A 21,921-nucleotide genomic window follows, 5' to 3' on the forward strand; every position below is an offset into this window, starting at 1 on the left:
TAATATGGAACTTCATCAGCTTTAATTATAAATTTATTATTAATTTTCCAAGCCAAATCATTATTTAAATTATGCAACATGCTGCTGGTGATCTAGATAAAATCAACAGTAACATTTTTGCTTTGTTTTAGAATGAAAGCACCCAGGATACAAATGAAGTTCAAGACAAATCAAGGAAAAGGAAAAACGAAAGAACCATGCAAAAAGGTTTGGCCAATAAAGTGATTTCCTGGTTTCTGGATACATGACTATACAGCACACCAATAATATTTTAGAAAAAAAAAACAGACTACAGAACGTCAACAGGAATACCTACTAAGGTCCAGATTTAGGATAGATAATGACCGGTTTCCAAAACAACGAGAAAGGTTTTAGGGAGGTCCAGGGGCATGCTCCCCGGAAATCTTATAATTTTAACTCTATAAAGTCCCCTTTGCCGTGTTTCTGACCCATTTCTGTAAAACATTGGAAACCGGAATGGATCTGCCCCTGCAATGTAAAAGCAGTTGTTGTACCCCTTGCTTCTGTCCAAATTCATTCAAGCAAGGACGATACTGCAACAGTGGCAATCAACAATAAAAAACAAGAATAGAGCTTGTGCAAGAATGTATTAACCACAAGATCTTCAGAATTGGAATGACTCTACGTGTACAAAAAGGAATTGTCTTGCATACAGTTTTACATAGTTCTGTACAGTGCTAATGCTACCTAAACATTAATAACAATTAACGTATGCCTGCATGAATATGATTTTTAACAAAATATTCTTGGACCTCTCAAAGTGACAGATCTAGAATTAATAAGGGAGAAAAGATGGCTTATAATAACAAAAAGGAGGACTTCAAAACTTGGTGTACTTTAATGTGTATTTCTTATTTTCAGTTTTTGGTAACAAATGGAAAAAAATTAAACTTGTAGACCATCAGGTATGTTAAATATCAGTCATTTGTATTACTACATAGTTTTATGCGACTATTAAAAAATTTTGTTTACTGATTCAGGTTGCCCTTAAGGTGATTATTACACAATAAACCCCTACCTAAGCGTTTTTTAAAAATGACTGCAAATCGTTTTGTCGAGGTGACAGACAGAAAATGCATATTTCCCAAATAATCACAATGTAATATTACACTAAAACAATTACCCAGGCTTGGTGAATATCAGTGAATAAGAACCTCAACTTCAACTCTGGTTTTTTTCACCGATATTCACTTCACCTTCGGTGAATAATTGTCTAATAATCACTATGTTCATAAAAGAAAGAGAAGCCCCTGGACAACATAATTATACTGTCTTATTATTACAGTATGTACCTTGATCAAGTTTTCAACTTCCTCCAATATTCAAATAAAAAAACAAAACCAGTTACAAGAATGCACATACTAGTTATAATTCTTATTTCAGATATTATATTTATCTCAGAACAATAATATAGTGGCGCAACTGAATCCCAAGACAAACTGACGGGAGCAGGGGTCGCGCCTCTCCCACAAATGTGGCCCGGGTTTGATTCCCAGACTCGGCGTCATACATGGGTTGTTTGCTGGTTGATTTGATTTGAGTTAATTTCGTTAGTGTCCCCAATTAGTGCTCTAGTACTATAAAATCCATTGACACTTACATATGCATGTAAAGTTATCATTAACACATCAATAAATTAAATCATCTCCATGCAGTCCCTGCTTGCGTGATGCAAACGGTGTCAGTAGTAACAATCTGCTCTGATCTTAATCAAACAGGTTGAAGACCTTCATGTAGATGGCATTGACATTCACCTTGGTAAGAAAAACAATATTATTATACCCTAAAACAGACCAGTACAAGTTGAAACGAACTGATCTACATCATAAGCCTTGGGCTATATCTTAAGAACAAAATACCATTAACATCAAGTTGCAACATTTCAATTATTACATTCTTTTCCGCAACAGGATCCTCCAAAAATCATCATAGAGGTCAATCCCAAACAGAGTTAACAGCTTTCCTTACAAAACTGCAAGAAAGTTAAAATTATGATACCAACCACACACCTTGCATTGTTTATACCATACGCATCTCTTTCACCTCTGTAAAATTAATACTGTAGCCTAATCTATTACTATTTTGCTATCCATTAAAGGCTGTTCACAAGATGGTATTGAAAACCCATTACAACATGAAACAGAGCAGAGAACACAGCCAGCTCATGAAAAAGGTACAAAAAAATTACAGTTCCTACTTACTTGAGTTCACAATTTAATTGACTCATGATAGAACAAGAAATAATTATCAAAAAGGAGGAATTCCGGAGATTGATCCCAATGCAAAACTCTCCCACAATTCTCCTATTAATAAATGTTAATATGCAAATGTACAACACACCTGTAATTAAACTAAAATGATTCCAATGATGTAATGTCCTCTTTTAATTCTTTGCACATTCTCTTCTATAACAGGATCCTCCAAACGTCACCGTGGGAGTCACTCCCAAAAAGAGTTACAAGGTACAGTGTAGGCTTTCCTAACAAAATTGCAGAGAAGTTACAAATTACAATTATACCTACATGTAACTTACTCAAGATAGTAAACATCTTGTTTATCCATTGGTACAAGTACCAAAATCACCCATTTTACCTCTGTAAATATATAATGTAGCCTCATTTAGTTCCACTTATATATTATCTATTAAAGGGTGTTCAAGTAACAGTATTCAAGACACATCTAAGGGTGAAAAAGAGCACAGAAATCAGCTAGCCAAGAAAGGTACCATTACTACTGCCAGCATCAATATAAAATCGATTACACAACTTACATGTACATGTAAGTGAGTCATGTTACCACAAATATATAAAACGAGGCATTTAGAGACTGAACCCACAATCCTCCTAAATGGTATTGATTTGGAATTAATTAAATTGAAAATTATAACACACCTTCATGGCTAGACCGAAGAGAAGTATTAAAAGGCTTCTCTTGTTTTGATTCTGTGCATGTTCTTTTCTGTAACCACGGTCTTGCAAAAATCATTGTCATTGGTTGTCGGTCCCAAACCAGGTTATTAATGTAAGAGGTACATTGTATGATTTCCTAAAAAAATTAGAAAAGAAAGAACTTTATTTAAGCAGTCAAAAATATGTCTCCTCCATTAGCCCCCTTAATGCTGGGAGTAATTCTTTGCACATTCTTCTCTATAACAGGATCCTCCAAAAGTCGTCATAGGAGTCATTCCCAAACTGAGTTAGAAGGTACATGTAGACTGTAGGCTTTCCTAACAAAATTGCAGAGAAGTTAAAAATTACGATAGATAATAAACATCTTGTTTATCCATTAGTACAAGTACCAGAGTCCCCTACTTTACTACTCTAAATATTGTAGCCTCATTCAGTACCACTTCTTAATATCCATTAAAGGGTGTTCAGGACACCGTATTCAAGACATGTCGGAGGATGAAACAGAGCAGAGAAAACAACCAGCTCATAAATTTAAACTGATTACACAACTTAACTGATTCATGATAACACCTGGTCCAATAATTATATATGAAACAAGAGGCATTTTGAGACTAAACCCACTGGAAAAAATGCCACAATCCTCCTACATGGTTACTGTATTGATTTAAAATTAATTACAATGAAAATTATAACACACCTTCCGGCTAGACTGAAGAGAAGTAATGGCTCCTCTTGTTTTGATTCTGTGCGCATTCTTTTCTATAACCACGGTCCTGCAAAAATCATTGTGGCTGTCATTCTGACACAGGGTTATTGTAAGAGGTACGATTTCTTAAAATTAAAAACAGGAAAAAACTTTAGTTATCAGTCAAAAATTATGTCCCCTCTATTAACCCTCTTACTGCTGGGAGTCATACTTTGCAAATTTTACTTGTCAACTAGGGGCAACCCAAGGCACCTGAAGAGTCAGTGTGTTTATTAAAGTGTCTTCTCTTCCAGTGCTGGAGCACTGAAACCCAAATGAACAGATTTATTATTTCAAATCAAATCGCTTCCGATGCAGACTGCTGAGAAGTTGAAATTTCACCAATTCATTGTAAATATTAATTAAACATCTTATTTGTGCCTTAGTATCGAGTAGCCAAGTCACCCATTTTCCCTTATAAGTACTCTAGCCTGATTTATTACCATTCACAATCCACTGAAGGTTGTTCACCAGATGGTATTGAAGACTCATTACACCATGAAACACAGCAGAGAACATGGCCAGCTCATACAAAAGGTAAATGTACCATGACAGTTCCAAGTTAAGTCTAGTTCACAATTTAATAGACTAACTTACATCTTGTTTATCCATTAAGTACAAGTACCAGAGTCACCTACTTTACTTCTCTAAATATTGTAGCCTCATTCAGTACCACTTACAGTATTAATTTTAATCTATTGAAGGGCGTTCGAGACATGGTATTCAAGACACGTCGGAGGATGAAACAGAGCAGAGAACACCACCAGCTCATAATAAAGGTATGGTATTATTACTACAGTACAAATTTAAGGACGTTCGTGCGAAAATTTTCTAACATTGATTTTTTCCTGCAAATTTTACCATTGAAAGATAATGAGTTTAAATAGTGATGTCAGAAATGTAAAAAAAAAAAAAAATTGGGGGGTCACCGACTTCGTTTCGTCTAACCCGGAAGAACACCCTAAATCTGAAAAAATCCGTCTTCTCTAGCGAATAAGGCCACAGTGTTTGTAAGCCCAAAACGATTGCAATTACATGTATATCTTTGAAGTGAATCGTTCTCTACTAAACTTTGTTTAAGTGGACCCATCAAGTGAACTTAGTTAACTGTTGAGGTTCCTTAAGGAACAAGCTTGCATTTAATGACCATAGTTTCACGCACCTTGCAGCAGCAAGATGGCAGGATTCCAATGTCCCGAGGACAGAACTCTTGAAAATTTTTTAACTTCCCACATTGATTTTTTGTTCATTTTTGGACAATGCGGAGATAATTGTAAATCAAATCTGTTTCTGGAAAGAAAAGTAGGGGTCACCGAACATCCAAGATCGTTTAATCCAAGCAAAGCTATAGCAATTGCCATTTGCCCTACTATCATTGTTCATTTTAGTACTTAGCCCACGCGCTCGATGCATGATGTGGCATGTGAATTTGTGTGCGCTGTAAGGATGCGCAGTAGCAATGGGCTCGAACGTCCTTAAATCGATTACACAACTTAAGTGACACATGATAACACCAATATATGAAACAAGAGGCATTTTGAGACTAAACCCACTGTAAAAATTACCGCAATCCTCCTACATGGTATTGATTTAAAATTAATTAAATTTAAAATTATAACACACCTTCTGGCTAGACTGAAGAGAAGTATTAAAAGGCTTCTCTTGTTTTGATTCTGTGCATGTTCTCTTTTGTAACCACGATCCTGGAAAACTCGTTGTGGCTGTCATTCCAAAACAGGGTTATTGTAAGAGGTACGATTTCCTAAAAAATAAAAACAGGAAAACACTTAAGCAGTCAATAAATATGTCCCCTCTATTAACACACTGAATGCTGGGAGTCATACTTTGCAGATTTTGACTCTGTCTAACGCAAAGGATTTTACTCGCCAACTGGGGGCACCCCAAAGCACTTGAAGAGTCAGTGGGTTAAAGTGTCTAGTCTTCCAGCACTGAATCGAATTCGAAGCACTAAAACTGAAATCAAGAGATTTGCAGTAATTAATTCACATCAAATCACATTGGATTGAGACTGCGGAGAGGTTGAAATTACCAAAATCATTCTAAATATTTAACATCTTGTTTGTGCCTTCATTAATTCAGTTAGTATCAAGTACCGAAGTCACCCACTTTCCCCCACAACTACATGTACTGTTGTCGTCCAAACCTCGTCGTCACTGTGGGCTTTGCTAACAAAATTGCAGAGAACTTACAAATTACAATACGTAACTTACTCAAGATTATAAACATCTTGTATATTCATTAGTAAAAGTAACAAAGTCACCTACTTTACTTCTCAAAATAATCTAGCCTCATTCAGTACCACTTATTATCAATTAATAAAAGGGTGTCCAAGAGACGGTGTTCAAGACATGTTGGAGGATGAAACAGAGCAGAGAACACAACCAGCTCACAAAAAAGGTACCATTACTACATGTACAGTACCAATTTCAATTTATTAGACACAACTTAAGTGACTCATTTGTAACACCAGCTAGGTTTAAAATAAATTGGTGATGCATCTCTGCTGTTTGAACAGAGAATTGCAAAAATTATTATAAGTTTTCTACATAAATTTCAGTCATTTTGAACCACAAAAGGTAGTTCCCACAAACTACAAAAGATCGCGAATCCCCAAAATAAAGGTCCCTCAAATTTTTGTGCTAAATGGTATGATGAGATTTTGCACAGATGGAAGACAAGAGACTACAGTACTGTTGTAAAGTTGAAAAATAAAAATTGCACCTCAAAATAGAAATGGCGAGTATACAGCTAGCTACAGTGTGCATTGTACCTGTAGCTGTATAAACAAACTCTAGTACCAAAAGCTCATTGATCTAGCTGTATCAGTTGGAACCTGCACCCCCAACAAGAAACCAATTCAAAAAAAGAAATAAAGTTTTGTTTCCAGAATGGTAAGGGCAAGAGAAACTTTAAGATAGAAAACAGAAGTGTGGGTGACTCAGTCCATCATCATATTTTAATTATTTCGCTTCGTCTTTTGAAACTCTTGAGGAATAAAGATAGAAATGCGGACGCAAACTCTCTGAACGGTGAGAAGCCTGTCAAGGAATATTACCCATTAAAGTGACGAACAGATTTGGTTTAAGCATGCAGTGCACAATATAATACATCGGAGCGCATAAAATCTACAAATAGCTATTTTACTTTTTAATAAGGGCACTGCTTACCATTTCAAATTCCGTTTTCCATGAGTCTTCTATTACTTGAGTATGTTACATGTGAACCAGGCCTTCTGATATTACGCGATGGTGCGATTTCGCACAATCGACCTCAAATCGCATCCGATCGCACAATTCAAGAAAAATCGCATAATTCACAAAATGACGCAATAAATTCATAAAATGAAACATAAATCAAGACGTTTCTTAGAAATTCCTGCATAAATACGCCATTTTTAAGATGATTTATCTTGGAAAAAGGCTAAAAACCTTTGTCACCTTCGATTTCGTAAACATTCGAAGTTCAAGGCTTTATTTTGCATGTCGGGGACCTGGTACGAGTCTCCTTCTATTGGTGCAACACAAACACGACCTTATATACACACCACTGAAATGACACAGTTGCCTTCCCTTGTAGAAGAGATTTGTGAAAAATAAGTGAAGTTGTAAGTTTTCCGGCAAAATGTAGTTTCTTTCGTTGAAAACTGATAAAAACTTACTCATGGATAAGTTTGTTGTGAAGACGCTCGCTTTTGCTTCGACAAAGAAGGAAGTTCCCACATTCCGCCCGATCTGACAGCTCACAATCGAGCAAGAAAGTACCTCACAGGTACGCTCCACGTGGACGATGGACTGATGTTTTTCTCGTCGTGCAATATTAGGGCCTTTTATATGAGAGAAAATAAGCCGCGGCTTACTCTGGCCACGGTGTACAAAATACGCAAAAGGAACTATTTATACGAATATATATTCCCAGGTCAATATAAGCCGCGGCTTGAAAAAGACGTGAACGTAGATTTTGTACCATTTATACGGGGTGAACATTCGAGTCTTCTGTAAGCCGCGGCTTATTTTCTCTCATATAAATGGGGGTATGGCCCTATTGTGATTGACCATCTTCGGAAGTTCGTGGTTGACGAGCACCTTGATCATTCATTTGGCATGTTAGCTGTGTCCTTTCAACTTTTCAACTTTTATTTATCCCAACTAATGTCGATCGAGATACATAATTACTGTTCCTTTGTGTTCAAAATGGCTTTAGGGCAGCAAAAAAGTGTTTTTCTTAACCTGAAACCGTATAAAACAACCTTAAAATTGCTGAGAAAAAAATCGCATAATTTGCATTATTTATCGCATAATTGGCCTTTCTAATCGCACAATCTGCCCTGAAAAAATCGCATAATTTGCAATTTTTAATCGCACCCTATCAGAGGGCCTGGTGAACCTTGGTAGATACTTGTACTAGCTTTCAAACACCTGATTCCTGGTCAACCCAGTTTAATTTATTACTATGACTCACTAGTGCAAAGCCTGATTGTTTACATTACTAAAAACAAAAATATACATGTATCGCTTTAATCTAACTCAAAATTATTCAGATACATATAGTCAAAACTTCCTCTTTATGACCCATTTCCTTCAATGTTTGTTTGTCAGCATTATGATTTGTGATACTTCAGGTACATCTAGAGATCTCACAGATGTTTATATTGTCAATTACAAACTCTGTTTTGATTGGCCACTCTACCTCACTGTGTAATTAGTTCACCCTGAAGATACGTTTCATTTCTGAGGAAACAAAGCAAAAATAGCCTGATCAAGGTTCAAAGGAGTACATTGCAATTGAATGTTCTCCAAGACTCATTGTCAACTTATTGCAGTTGCGCTTTATAATATAATCTTCAACTGGGTGGAACTTAACAAAACTGATGAACAAGGAGAATCAATACCTGCTTTTTTCACACCATCTCAAAAAGTTGAGTAATTATGAAAAATTATACCCAAATATTTTAACATTATCTTTTATCTTGTGTTATTTTACTCTTTTATAGGAACTATTGATTCTAGCTCAGAGGAAGATGAAAATATCAGAAGGCCAGTTTCAAGAAAGAGAAAACGTAAATAATATTAATCAACTTTTTAACTTGAAAGGTTTTAATACTATTATCATAAAGATACAGTTTACTTGAGAAAGTAATTTTTTCTTGTGTCTTAATTCTGTAAATATTTAGAAAGTACTGAGTCTAATTCTGAGGACGAGAAAGTCATGAGGCCAGTTTTAACAAAAAGAAAAGGTGAGTACATGCAAGATAACAAAACAGTTGTTGTTCTACATTTTACTTAATATGAATTAACTTACTTTGACACTTCATCAGTATAAACTTATTCAGCCATTCCCCTATGATAAACTGCTTTCATTCAGATGAAGAGGCAAGGAGCTGGAGTATTCACTTAACCATCAAAAAACTGCTAATTTTTAAAACTCTGCTTTGCTCATAGCATCCTTGCCATGTGCCCACCTGGGTACATTTGCATGGCTTTTAATGCGCCATTTCTATTTTTCTTGTGGGAATCCTGCAAGGGCACGGCCTCATGAGAACATTGTGTGCTCTGCTACTTTTGTAATACGATGGTCGGCTGTGATTGGTCCATTTTGATCCTGGGCCCAGTCTTTCAAAAGCCGATTAACTTAATCCAGAATTAGCATAAACCTTTTTTTATGTTTTCAACTTTTTGGTGAAAGTTTCTGTTGCTAATTTTTGTTTTTCAAGATTGACTTCTAATGTAAAGGTTCACCAATCAAATAAACTCCTAGATTAATTTTTAATCTGGGATTAACATTAATTGGCTTTTGAATAACTGGGTCCTGGATTGTTCTTGTTGTTTCCAATGCAGTTCACTGTAAGTTGTATACATGTGTATACTTGATTTTCCAAGATAATCCTCTGTGGTTCGTATCGCTATCAATCTCGTCATGTTTCTGGAAATTCATTTTTGCATAGATCTCCCTGTTTCCCCAGCGTAGCAGCCCTGACACATTTTACTGAGTTACTGACATTTTTCCTCAATCCACCCAGCACTGATCACTTCTGATGAAGATGATGATGAATCAACCTCAAAGAAAAAACCAAAGGAATCTCCAGCTGCAGGTGAGAGTCATATTTTAACTGACTCAGGTTTTCATCAAGGATTATTATTTTGGACGAAAGCAGCCTTATACAGGTTGTAAATACACAGCCTGGTACTGCGTACTTTTTTGAGAGGGTTTGCACACTGTGCACCAAAGTCATAAAGTAATGAAATTTACATACAGTGTATTTAACAAGAATCAAGAATTAAGAAACAGCCAAGAAAACCACCTTGAAGACTGCATGTACATTTGTAAATGAGCTGATCTGCTCCATTTCAGTTTAACATACATGTAATGTTTTTGCTAAAAAATGGCTTCCTTTACCAGGGCATAATGGGACGTTTCCAAGTTGCTGTTAGTCTCAGTTTCGAAGTGAGTCTTGACCAGTACTCAACTATTGTAAGGGAAATGAGTTTGATTTGCATAACAATTCGCAACTCATTTCCATTTGAATGGTTGTGCACCAGAACTCGCTTGAAACTGAGGAATACAGCAACTCGGAAATGGGCTATGATCATGCACCTCCAAAACGGTCTATTAAAAACAGCCTGATGTACTCTTGCTAACAGCCATTTATTTAAGGGCTGTCTCTATTCAATCAAGACAAGTATTATTCTATGTACATGTAGTATTACCCACCTGTATTACTATCAAACTCCCTGGTTGGACATGCCAAACTCCTTTCACTATAATTATTTATTACCTCAGTCTATAAAACAATGACAAAATTAATAAATAATTAACAGTTCAGTGAACCTCTGCCCTACTTTTCTAAAATGTGCAACAAGGTTGTATAATTTAATCTTTTTTTCCTATATAGAGATGGCGATAGCACAGTCAACATCAAGAGGTCATATTAAAATCCAATAAGAAAATGTTCTCTGGCTGAAAATTTTAGAAAGAAATACAAGTTTTCGGCTGTCGATCTACAGCCTTCCATGGATAAAATGGAATGTAAAAATAATAGTGAAATATATACAAAAAAGGCGAGATAAAAGTAATAAAAAAAGAACAGAGTAAAAGTATGAAAAAAGGTGGTTATTGTTTAATTAAAAAGAATGCTATCCTGATTAGGAATCGGCTTAGAGTTATCGTCAGCATGCTTGGTAGCAGAGGTGTGCCAGGCCTCCAGAGTTTTTCTAATACAAAAAGAGTCTTTGTCGATAACTCGAACCAATCACAATCGGCACAGGGTATTTTATAAATCACGTTGCAATTGGGTTGGTGTTTAATAGGTGGTCTAAATTAGGAGAAAGGAATTCTTGTTGCCGATTGTGATTGGTGTTATGTAGGTGAAACCGGCCGTTGCTTTGAAACCCACAAGAAAGAACACATTAGGAATGTAAAACATGTGCTAATGGGTCAAATATAGGGAAACATGCGTGGTCTTTCAGTGATCGCATTGATTTTAATCATTCTCAAGTTATCGAGAAGGCTCTTTTCATATTAGAAAAACTCTGGAGGCCTGGCACACCTCTGCTACCAAGCATGCTGACAATAACTGTAAGCCGATTCCTAATCAGTGTAGCATTCTTTTTAAACAATAGCCACCTTTTTTCATACTTTTACTCTGTTCTTTTTATTACTTTTATCTCGCCTTTTTTGTATATATTTCACTAATTTACATTCTATGTTTTATCCGTGGAAGGCTGTAGATCGACAGTCAAAAGCTTATATTTCTTTCCGAAATTTTTAGCCAGAGAACGTTTTTTTATTGGATTTTAATAATTATGTCTCATCCTGGCTGTGCTTATTTTTTTTAATCAAGAGGTCAGTTCTCACAAAAAAACAAAAAAAAAACAAACTACTGACAAGAAATAATATTATACAGGTTCTTTTAGTTCACTTTGATGTAGATTGTACACCTCTTTCTGTATCTGCTGTTTGACTGGTGCATGTAGCTTAATTAAACAAAACTACATGTAACAAGGAGTTTGTGATATCAAGCCAAATGTACACTTACTGTATACAGCAAGTACTGTGTGTCCCTGTGAACTCCTCCCAACCTGATCAAAACTCTCTACTTGTTTTATTACAGTGATAATGTCAACAGCTAGAAAGACAGGGCACAATACCAGAATATACGACAAAAGGCAGGCATGCTATTATTGTAAGAAGCTGTACCCCAAGATAGCTCGACACTACCAGGCAGTTCACGCAAAGGAGAGCGAAGTGGTAAAGGCATTGGCTTTTCCAGTAAATTCAACTGAAAGGAAAAGGGAACTGGAAAGACTGAGGCTGCTGGGAAATTTTCATCATAACACTGAAGTCCTTGAAACAAAATGTGGTGAGCTGATAGTAATGAGACGCCCAACTGAATCAGAGACCATATCACCAGATGAGTTCCAGCCTTGCACCCACTGCTATGGTTTCGTGCGGCACAACGAGCTTTGGCGGCACAACAAGACTTGCCCTTTTAAAAAGATGAAAGAAGGTGGGGAAGATGAAGATGAAGAACACAGATCAAAAAATTTAAAACAACAAAGCAGATTACTCTTGCTATCTCAGAAGCCAAGTCAGTGCAGTCTTCTCAATGAGACCATTGCCTCTATGAAATCCGACGAAATTACAATTGCTGCCAGACATGATGATTTAATTCTGAAGTATGGAACTCATTTGGCTGAAAAAGTTGGTGGCGAGCGACTCCATGAGGTGTCTCAAGGGATGAGGCAGTTAGCAAGACTACTTCTAGATCTCAGAGAGAAGTCAAGTAATGAAAGTTCTAACCTGGAACACTTCATGAAGCCAGAGCACTTTGACCTGATCATTGCATCAGTAAAATCGGTATGCAGTTTCGATCAATCTGGAAAAACAAGTGCAATCGGTATTCCTTCTTTGGCATTGAAGCTGGGCCATTCCATTAGAAAATGTGCTGCCATATTGACTGGAAAGGCTCTCAGACAAAAGGACAATGTCCTTCTGACTGATCAACAAAATCTGGAGAAGCTCATTGCTTCTGAATGGAATGAGCGCATCAGCCACCACTCCTTGTCAGCGCTTCAAAGGAAAAAGTTTAACACAATCGAGCTACTCCCTGTCACCAATGATTTAGAACTTTTGAGAAAGTACCTATTGGACCGGCTGTCAGTACTGACAAGATCTTTGGAAGAGGCTTCTAACTTACAAGTCTGGAAGGAGTTGGCAGAGACGACCCTTACCCGTCTCATAATTTTTAACAAGAGACGTGGAGGCGAGGCAGCAAAGCTCCACGTTTCATCATTTGAGAACAGACCAGATTGGAATGCAACATCAGTTGAGGTGATCACCAACACTTTACAGCCTATTGAAAAAGAGCTGTGCAAAAGGTACAGTACTCTCAATAATAATTACATTGTATTTGAAAAAACTGAAACAATTATATGCATTAAGAATTTTCTTGCATTCAAGCTGATAATAATATACTTGTGTTAACAGACAGACACTAGGTTGCTTAGTGCTATAAAGACATCCACAGTGTATTTGAAAAACTTGCATAAATATGACATACATGTACATGTACTGTAACTAACTCCATAACTCTGCATTTCCTTCAGGTTAGATATGGTGGAAATAAGGGGAAAGAGGGGGCGCAAGGTGCCAGTTCTTTTGACAAAAGAAGTAAAAAAAGCGATGGTTTTGCTAGTGGAGAAGAGGGATGCAGTTGGGATTAACCCCAGAAATCCGTACCTTTTTGCAAGGCCAAGTGGAAACTCAGTTAGCCACCTGCGTCCTTGGGACTGCCTGCATAGAGTGACCCATGCAAAAGACGTTAATCTAAAACATCCAGAGGTCATCACAAGCACTCGCTTAAGAAAATACATTGCAACTGTTTCTCAAGTGTTGGACCTTGAAGAAAAGGAATTGGATTGGTTAGCACGGCACATGGGTCATGACATAAGAATTCACAGAGAATATTATCGTCTTCACGAATCAACAATTGAACTAGCAAAAGTCAGCAAAATTCTTGCTGTAGTGGATGAAGGAAGCATTTCGAAGTGGATTGGGAAGCCACTGGATCAGATTGATGTTGATGTGAATGACGGTAAGTGTAATTAACAAGACTTAGTGCGACACTAAGTGGAGGTTGGGGGACTGAGCCATCCTGAAGCTTCCACTATTGGCAGCCAGTTCCATGACGGAGACTGCAGCAATTGCTGGCAAAAGCTGACAAACCAGCCATGAGCCCCCACACCCTTGAGAAGACAGCCACCCGTCACACTGATAAACAATGGAAAGTAGAGGGGGGAGGGAGGGAGGGAAAAAACCGCTAAATGTTCCAAATAAACTGCTCTTTCTTCCCACAACACCAATGAATAAACTGTACCATGCAAAGTACGAGGAATCGAATGCATGCGCAAATATAACAAAACCACTGACAACAAGTTGACTGCAGTCACTACTAGTTGTCAACTCAGTTAAACTGCATTTAACCTCATTAAATCACTAATGAACATGTGATGTTCATCTACATCTTTATGTTCCAGCACTCGGAAAAGTCCCTTTTTGACTTATCGCTGTTTCTGCTTACACGTAGGTGGCCTTATACATGTACACCATAAGCCCTTTTAGAGACGTTGCTGCCAATGCATGCTGGCCACTTTCGCTGGAACAATAATATTATAATACAGCTGTTATCAAACTCAACTCTACTAAGTAAACATCGGTTCACTATGTTTCTCAATAAATCTTGTCATTGCTGCTGCAACTTATAAGTAAAACAACTTTAAAGGGACAACTTCATTTAGGTTTTTGCTTCCCATAAATTTAATTGTCTCTTCAAGGGCAAGGAGATTATTGACAGTGTTGCCTGCTTTTATTTATGGTTAAATTGGTGGCCTTTCACCAAAGCAGTTTTTGCTCAAGGTTTTCTAATGATACTCCTGGTATCTTCTTGCAGATGACTCTGGTGATGATGGTGATGATGGTGATGATGGTGATGATGATGATGATGAGGATGAGGATGAGGAGGATGAGGATCGTGATGACAGTGATGAAGACAGGGAGCTATCAGGATCAGCAACGCCTTTTACAGGTAAGTAATGCTTTGTTTGCACCCTTCAATTTGGTAAATTATAGCCTGTGTACAGCCGCCCGCTCTCCGAAAAAAAAAAATATATATCGGAGAGGAGCGTCTGTGATTTACTGTTGATAATTGTGTTCAGAATTCCACACGATTTTTCCTGGAATGTGTGAAAAATGATTTGATTGGTTATTACCCATCGATCATTACATCATTGGCCGTTTTTATACTAGAGACGCATAATTCGTCTGGGACGAACTTGGGCAAACATTTTTTATGCGTCTGTTAAATTCGTCTAGTATAAAGACGGCCGCAAGACGTATTATGCGTCTGGACGAAGAATCTATTTTAGTGCGTCTTCGAAGACGCACTAAACTGGAAAGTTCGTCCAGACGCATTATGCGTCTAGTGCCCGTCTTTATACTAGACGAATTTAACAGAAGCAGAAAAAATGCTTGCCCGAGTTCGTCCAAGACGAATTGTGCGTCTCATATAGTTCGTCCCGTCTTTACTCTAGACGGATAACATGAGAGACGCATAATTCATCTGGACGGATTATGCGTCTCTAGTATAAAAACGGCCATTGAAACAACGAGTTTTGATTGGCTTTTATTTTTATTTCTCGACATCAACACCGTGAAAGATTTTACAATGAGTTTGTGTGTACTTTGCGCACGGTAAAAAATACGAATAAAAAACTTTTTGATGGTCAAAGAGGTTTTTCTTTTAAAGTAAGAGTGGAATTGTTATCTATGGAGTGTAAAGTGTACATTTGTAGTTTGTAGGAATTGTTGTCTGCACTAAAGAAACAAAAGCACACCTGATGAATCTTCACCAGGTGAATATATATAGCACTATTCAAAAGATTGTTACCAGTCAATTTAATCCCAACGCCTTGCTCGGACCAGCCTCGCTATTCTGAAGAATAAGAATAATCTACAAAGCGTGTTGCCCTAGAAGATTTGAAATGTGGACATATCGAGGAAAATAACAGATCATCGGCAACGATCTGTGCTGCTCTGAAGATCAGAGCCGTACCCGGTTGGAAGACTTCCAAATACTTCATTTCCTTTAAACAATGCTTAGAGCTATAAAGCCAAGGTATCTTAAAACTATCCGAGATGCTTTTCCATGCTCGTTTGAATCTATAACCTCATTGACCGCCGTTTTGAGAATTTAGCTCCAAAGAAATATGGGCCATGCAAATTTTGGTCAGCGTACATGTAGTTGCAAAATTATTCTGGAATACATTACTAAATGTTACTCTTGGCGTTTTTTTTTTGCTGAGAGTGGGCGGCTGAACACAGGCTATTTGCTAAGTCTTTACATCAAAACTCTTCTAAATGGAAAAAATGTTCTCCTTTTGAACAGTGTCTGGCTTAAGCCCAGAAACCCTACATGTACCTGGAGCATTGAACTTACAACCAGCTCCCAGTTCGCTTGAGCACTGCAGCGCATCACGTAGATCATGGGTTCAAATCCCAAATGATTTAAATTTAATTTTTAAGCTTAAAGCCACAACTTTTGAAATTTGATAGTTCCTACACAACAAACAGCAGCCTGTGGAGATTTCCATGATAATATGAGAGGGTCCTCTGGAAACGCAAGGAAAGGTAATTATGTCATTTCTCCTTGGCTAATGTTTTCCTTCCTAAGCACCTGAGAAATTTTACGAAAGCATTATTATAAACTGTTCCCTACACATATTTCTTTGGTTAGCACTGGACATTCATTTATTCATTTATAACAGCTTTAATAATCCCTGTCCTCCCTTACACTATATGGCTATACATGCCTCCCACAGGTGGGTTGAAGATCCAAATGGGATAAAAATGGTACATGTAAATAATTATGTTAAATATATGGATGGATTATTAAAAAAGATGAAAGTTTAGGACCACATTAAACTCTCCACAGTAAAGTCCCAGCTTTCAGTAGGTTCTAATGGATAATTTTTAATAATTAATTTTGCTCATAAACATTCTCATACTTCATACATGTAGATACTAAGAAAAGCAAGCCAACAAGCAAACAGAAAGTATTGCAGAAAGAAGGACAGGTAATCACCATGTTACAATGTTAAATTATTAATTCATTGATCATTGGTCCCAAGAGAAACAGTAAATGTTTCCTGGCCGAGTCAAATCAAAACTACAGTTTCCACAGGAAACATGCACAAAGTGATTCTGAATCAAAAGTAGAGATCATTACAGATAACTTTTGGTTCCAAAATTACAGCAAAAACAAGCCAAGAAACAAAAGTTGGCTCTCATCGAGCAGGAAATAAATAAATACATAAGTGTCAACTTAGTGTACAGTAATCGGGGACACCATAAAGAAATCAAATAACTCATATCAAACTGTGGGTAGGATTTTTTTGAGTAGTAACTGGAGAAAAACCTCTGGCACTATTACCAACAATCTGGAAGAGAGAAAGAGTCTTCTGGCCATTTTCGTGGATCTATTCCATATGTCTCCATCACGTGTGGGTTATGGGAAGCAGCAAAGCAGCAACGGTAATTAGTTTGTGGTTTGCTGAACCTGATTGTGATTGGTCTATACACAATGACTTGTCAGAATGAAATAAAAATGTTCACGGTTTTTCTGACTCGCACAGTGAAAGCCACCTCCGAGATCCATAGACAAAAACAATTAGCTAAGAATAACATTCTGTTTCTCTTGCTAGTGTATTTGTTCACGAACAAAAATGTTACTTCCACAACAAATAATTATTCATTTAGCTAGCTCGACAGATATCTGTCAAATTTTTCTTGTGACTGAAGTGTTCCAAAATAATGTTACAAAAGGCAAAAACACATGCAATTCCCTTAATGAATCAAGTGACACAACAAAAGCTGACTGGAACAACCGAAATCTGTGGGCGCTAACTACATATATATGTAAAACACCAAATTTTGGCATTTTCAGGTTCATTCCGGTATATTCCGCTTTATTTGTGTCAGTCTGCCTCATTCCGGTGCCATTCCGGCTCGTTCTGGTATATTCCGGTACCATTCTTGTTCATTTCGTTTAATTCCGGTGTTATTCCGCCTCATTCTGGTTTATTCCGGTATATTCGGTTTGGTTCTGTTCTGTTCCTGTGTTTAATACCGCCCCCTTTTATTTACCACATTATAAATTTTAAGTTAATGGTTTTATCTTGATTATGGTAATGACAAAATAATTCTAAAAAACAATGCAGCACCTATGACATGCATTAATTTTCAGCAAATTTCATTCCAGACTCTGTACAATGTAAAAAACAACTACTTAAACAAACCATTGAGTAAGGTTATGTTGCAACTGATCATGAGCAAACCACAGGAATTTTCAATGTTCACTTTTTACTGCTGCCTGTGCCAGTCTGGTTTACTTACTGAAGCACCAAAAAATTTAAGTGTACACTGTACATGTAGGAGTATGTTGCAGTTGTAATAGTTAAACCAGGGCTCGACATTAACACTCACCCATTTCCCATTGGACAGTACATGTAAATTTAAAACTTGGGGAATAAAAAAGATAGAAATCAACTAGAATACCAGATTTGGAAAATTGTGCACTACAACAAATGGCCTAAAGGCGCGCTTACATGACAGAGGAAAAATGGTTCGATAAAAAGAGGAACGGTTCCAATCATTTTTGTAAAGAAACAGTAAGCTTTTATCCGTTCCGCTACGGGACCATAGGCGCCTACGGCTAATGAGCCTACACAAAGAGAAACTGAAGTGCAAGAAAGCTAAACTGAAGGAAATGCTGCAGATACTGTAACATCTTTGCAATTTCAATTTTTTTTCCAATTTCAATAATTACAATAATTTAATCATTGAAATTGGGGTGTCTCAATAACATCTAATAACACACGAACAGTACCAAGAAACATTTTTTATTTCTGTGGTAAGCTACATGTACTCTACAGTACATTGCAATACTGTAATCCATTTTGGAAAGTGAAATTTGGAGGTGTGAAAGTAAATTTGAAACCTATTCCCTAAAGTGAAAAGTGGTGTCAAAAGTTAGTGTTAAGCCCTGTAAACTACATGTATCTGATCTATTTTTCACACTGTTTGTCACCAGAAGTATGATTCACAATAAAAAACAAAAACAAAACAAAACTGGCTTGAATAACAGTTGAAAACTTGCACAATCTTGCCCTATGGAGCACACCTTCTGGAAAAATTCACTCATTTCTTTACATGTAGCACCTGCTTAGAATATTATCAGGGCTCTAGTAGTCAAACCTAACTAGTCTTCTTTTATCAATCACTCAGGCTCAAAGAAATAAAAGAAGCCATGTGTTGTGGTCATCAGAGGAGAAGAAAGCAATATTCAAGTACCTTGGAGATGCACTAAAACAGAAAAGGGTACCAGGGAAGTTGGAGTGTGAGAGGTGCATTGCGAAAAGCAAACCTGCCCTTGATAATAGAAACTGGACTGCAGTAAAATACTATGTGAAAAATGTACTTGACAGGAGTAAAAAATTAACTGAAAAAGGGAAAAAATCCTAAAAGGAACCACAGAGGAAAACACAGTCTTCCTTTTATGAGGCAGATTTATAACTCTTTCTTCATGAATAAAACACTTTAACAATGAAATTATATAATATGAAGTGCAGATATGAAATCAAGTGAAGCTATGATCCCATAGGCAGCCCAAGTTTACGTCACTAGAGAGCGTCTAATAATAATTAATGAGTAGTGGAAAGATGACCTTTGAGTGCAAGCCGTGTTGCGTTACAGGCAGCTGTTGAGAATTTACACGCGTTATAAGACTTTGTATGGGAAATAAAATACCGTCGATTATGAAGCCTAAAAAATGCTCAATTTAACGTTTATTAAATAAAATGAATAAAAATGACTCACCTCCGGTGTATTCTTGTGCCTTGTACCGTTTTGGGAAGTCCGTGTTTTCAATGTTCTATGACGAAGTCAAGGCTGCACACTAAGATTTTGACCATTGTCAGCTCAGAGGTGTGTTTGCGACTCGAAAATCCATTACAAATCGATTTTTTCACGCAAAGCTAGAGCCACATCATTTGCGAACCTCCGTGAAAGTCTCGTCGTTAAACATCCCCATGCACTTGGCTGGAAATGAGCATTTTCTGCTTAGATTCAACAATAGCTGATGAATGTAGCAGCTGCTGACAATCGAACAGGACATGGAGCTTGGGTCCGAGGTCAAATTAACTCCACCCAATGAGGTAAAGTCTTTCATGTACAACACTTGCCCCATCCCCACAGCGGCTTCTCGAACAGCTCCATGGTTATGAGTGATGCTGTGTGGATGGGGTAAGTGATGTACATGAATTGACTGTACCTCATCAGGTGGAGTCAATTCGACCTCGGACACAAGCTCCATGTCCTGTTTGGTTATCAGCAGCTGTTAAATTCATCAGCTATCGTGGAATCGGAAGCAGAAAATGCTCATTTCCAGCCAAGTGCATGGGGATTTTTGATGACGAAACATTCAGGTTCGCACATGATGGGGCTTTAGCTTTGCATGAAAAAATCGCGGCTGGGATGGATTTTAGAGTCGCAAACCGCCTCTGAGCTGACAACGGTCAAAATCTTAGTGTGCAGCCTTGACTTCGTCTTAGAACAGTGAAAACACGGAATTCCCGAAACGGTAAAATAAGCTCCAAAAGGCACAAGAATACACCAGAGGTGAGTCATTTTTATTCATTTTATTGAATGAATGTTAAATTGAGCATTTTTTAGGCTTCATAATCGACAGTATTTTATTTCCCATACAAAGTCTTACAACATGTTTAAATTCTCAACCGCCGCCTGTAACGCAACACTGCTTGCACTCAAAGGTCATCTTCCCACTAGTCATTAATTATTACACGCTCTCTAGTGACGCGAACTTGGGCTACCTATGATGGTCCTCGCAAATGGGCCATTTCCGAGTTGCTGTTTGTCTCGGTTTCAAAGTGAGTCTTGGTGCTCAACTTTTGTAAGGGAAATGAGTTTGATTTGCATAAGAATACGCAACTCATTTACATTTGAATGGTTGTGCACCAGGACTCATTTTGAAACTCAGACATACAGCATCTCGGAAATGGGCTTTTATGAACGCACCTTTTGCAATAGACCATTTTCGATACATTAAAATTCAGTCCTAAACAAAAGGCATCATCTCGAGGCTCTGGGGAATAAATATAAGAATTTGTATGAGTTTATTCCCCAGTCTAGCCTGGAGATGATGTCTTTTGTTTAGGACTGAATTTTAATATATCGAAAGTGGGCTATTGCATAAAGAAGCCTTTGCCAATAACAGTCTTGTTTGACTGTGACCTAGCTGAAATTGGTTACTTAAGGACGTTCGCGCGAAAATCTCCCCACATTAAAGTTTCTTTATTTCTCACCTGAAGTTAGGACATAAATATTTTTGTTTCTGTTGACATGTTATCTTAACTGGTGTTGGAAGTAATGCAACAAGTAATGCCTTACCTTAGCGCGAATGTCCTATTAAAGTGTAACATTATATACTATATTTATTTTGAGGAAGCTTAAGCGGTAGAGGGGATGAGGGAAAGAAGAAAAAACGCATGGTGACATTCCAAATGAAAGCTACATTTTTTTACAAACTTTGAAATCAGCGCAATCCAACCGTAAATGGACCTCTTTAGCTTGTACGTTATGTTTTCCCATTTCAGACCACGTGATGTTACTCTAGTTTAGGGAACAGTTTCTTTCAAATGTCGTCTTATGCACGTGAATATGTATGCATGACTTATGAAAAAACAAAAGGAAAATTCCCTTGGAAACATCACGTGGTCTGAAATGGGAAAACAAAACGTACAAGCTAAAGAGGTCTATTATGTTCTTCTCTTTTGTACATGACTGAGGAGAGAAATGCTATGGGGAACCTTAGAAATAAGAGTTCTCTCACTGGTTTTCCGCAAACAAAAAACATGTAAATTGCCGTGACACTGTACTTTTGGGCTGACTAAATGTAGGAAATTAATCAACCGTACTCACAAGGTGGAAGATGTCAACAACTTCATCTGCCATGGTTTCAACTCATTGTATTTCTGCCAGGGATCACGCCGAAGGTAAAATTGTGCGGTGTGCCAGTATACCACGTACTGTTTTATAAAAGGCAGGCTTGAATGTACGAAGAAACGTATCTGTTCTTAACGATTGTGTTAATAAAAT

The 21,921-nt window shown here is 37.3% G+C and overlaps 2 protein-coding genes across 3 annotated transcripts in view; one reads left to right on the forward strand and one right to left on the reverse strand.

Annotated features, from left to right (window-relative positions):
* The window catches only part of LOC138042028 (uncharacterized), a 62,509-nt gene extending 40,594 nt beyond the window's left edge, over window positions 1–21,915 (reverse strand). Inside the window, exons 1-7 of the mRNA XM_068887760.1 lie at window positions 21,745–21,915; window positions 10,405–10,474; window positions 5,299–5,437; window positions 3,628–3,703; window positions 2,913–3,247; window positions 2,362–2,500; window positions 1,622–1,775 (exon numbers count right to left, since the gene is read on the reverse strand). The gene's annotated coding sequence lies outside the window, so the exon portion shown is untranslated. The remainder of the gene's footprint in view (window positions 1–1,621; window positions 1,776–2,361; window positions 2,501–2,912; window positions 3,248–3,627; window positions 3,704–5,298; window positions 5,438–10,404; window positions 10,475–21,744) is intronic.
* LOC138042027 (uncharacterized) lies at window positions 5,666–19,476 on the forward strand. Of its 2 annotated transcripts, none has more exons than XM_068887757.1 (10): window positions 5,666–6,093; window positions 8,687–8,752; window positions 8,867–8,929; window positions 9,713–9,784; window positions 11,804–13,070; window positions 13,299–13,786; window positions 14,642–14,776; window positions 16,303–16,377; window positions 16,768–16,823; window positions 19,033–19,476. In XM_068887757.1, exons 1-10 carry the CDS (start codon window positions 6,045–6,047, stop codon window positions 19,267–19,269), a joined length of 2,508 nt encoding a protein of 835 aa, XP_068743858.1. In that variant the 5' UTR covers window positions 5,666–6,044; the 3' UTR covers window positions 19,270–19,476. The 2 variants fall into 2 exon arrangements, with proteins under 2 accessions (XP_068743858.1, XP_068743859.1); XM_068887758.1 differs by lacking the exon at window positions 5,666–6,093 and adding an exon at window positions 7,338–7,464.
* Window positions 21,916–21,921: the final 6 nt, after the last annotated feature.

The sequence above is a fragment of the Montipora capricornis genome, chromosome 3, assembly GCF_036669925.1.
Source record: "Montipora capricornis isolate CH-2021 chromosome 3, ASM3666992v2, whole genome shotgun sequence".
Taxonomy (NCBI): domain Eukaryota; kingdom Metazoa; phylum Cnidaria; class Anthozoa; order Scleractinia; family Acroporidae; genus Montipora; species Montipora capricornis.

Bases quoted from the DNA above. Each gene is read 5' to 3' on its own strand.
- LOC138042027 (XM_068887757.1), top strand. From the start codon at position 6,045: ATGTTGGAGGATGAAACAGAGCAGAGAACACAACCAGCTCACAAAAAA. The intron at 16,378-16,767 runs GTAATTATGTCA...TCATACATGTAG, and splicing joins CTCTGGAAACGCAAGGAAAG to ATACTAAGAAAAGCAAGCCA. The intron at 16,824-19,032 runs GTAATCACCATG...TCAATCACTCAG, and splicing joins TATTGCAGAAAGAAGGACAG to GCTCAAAGAAATAAAAGAAG.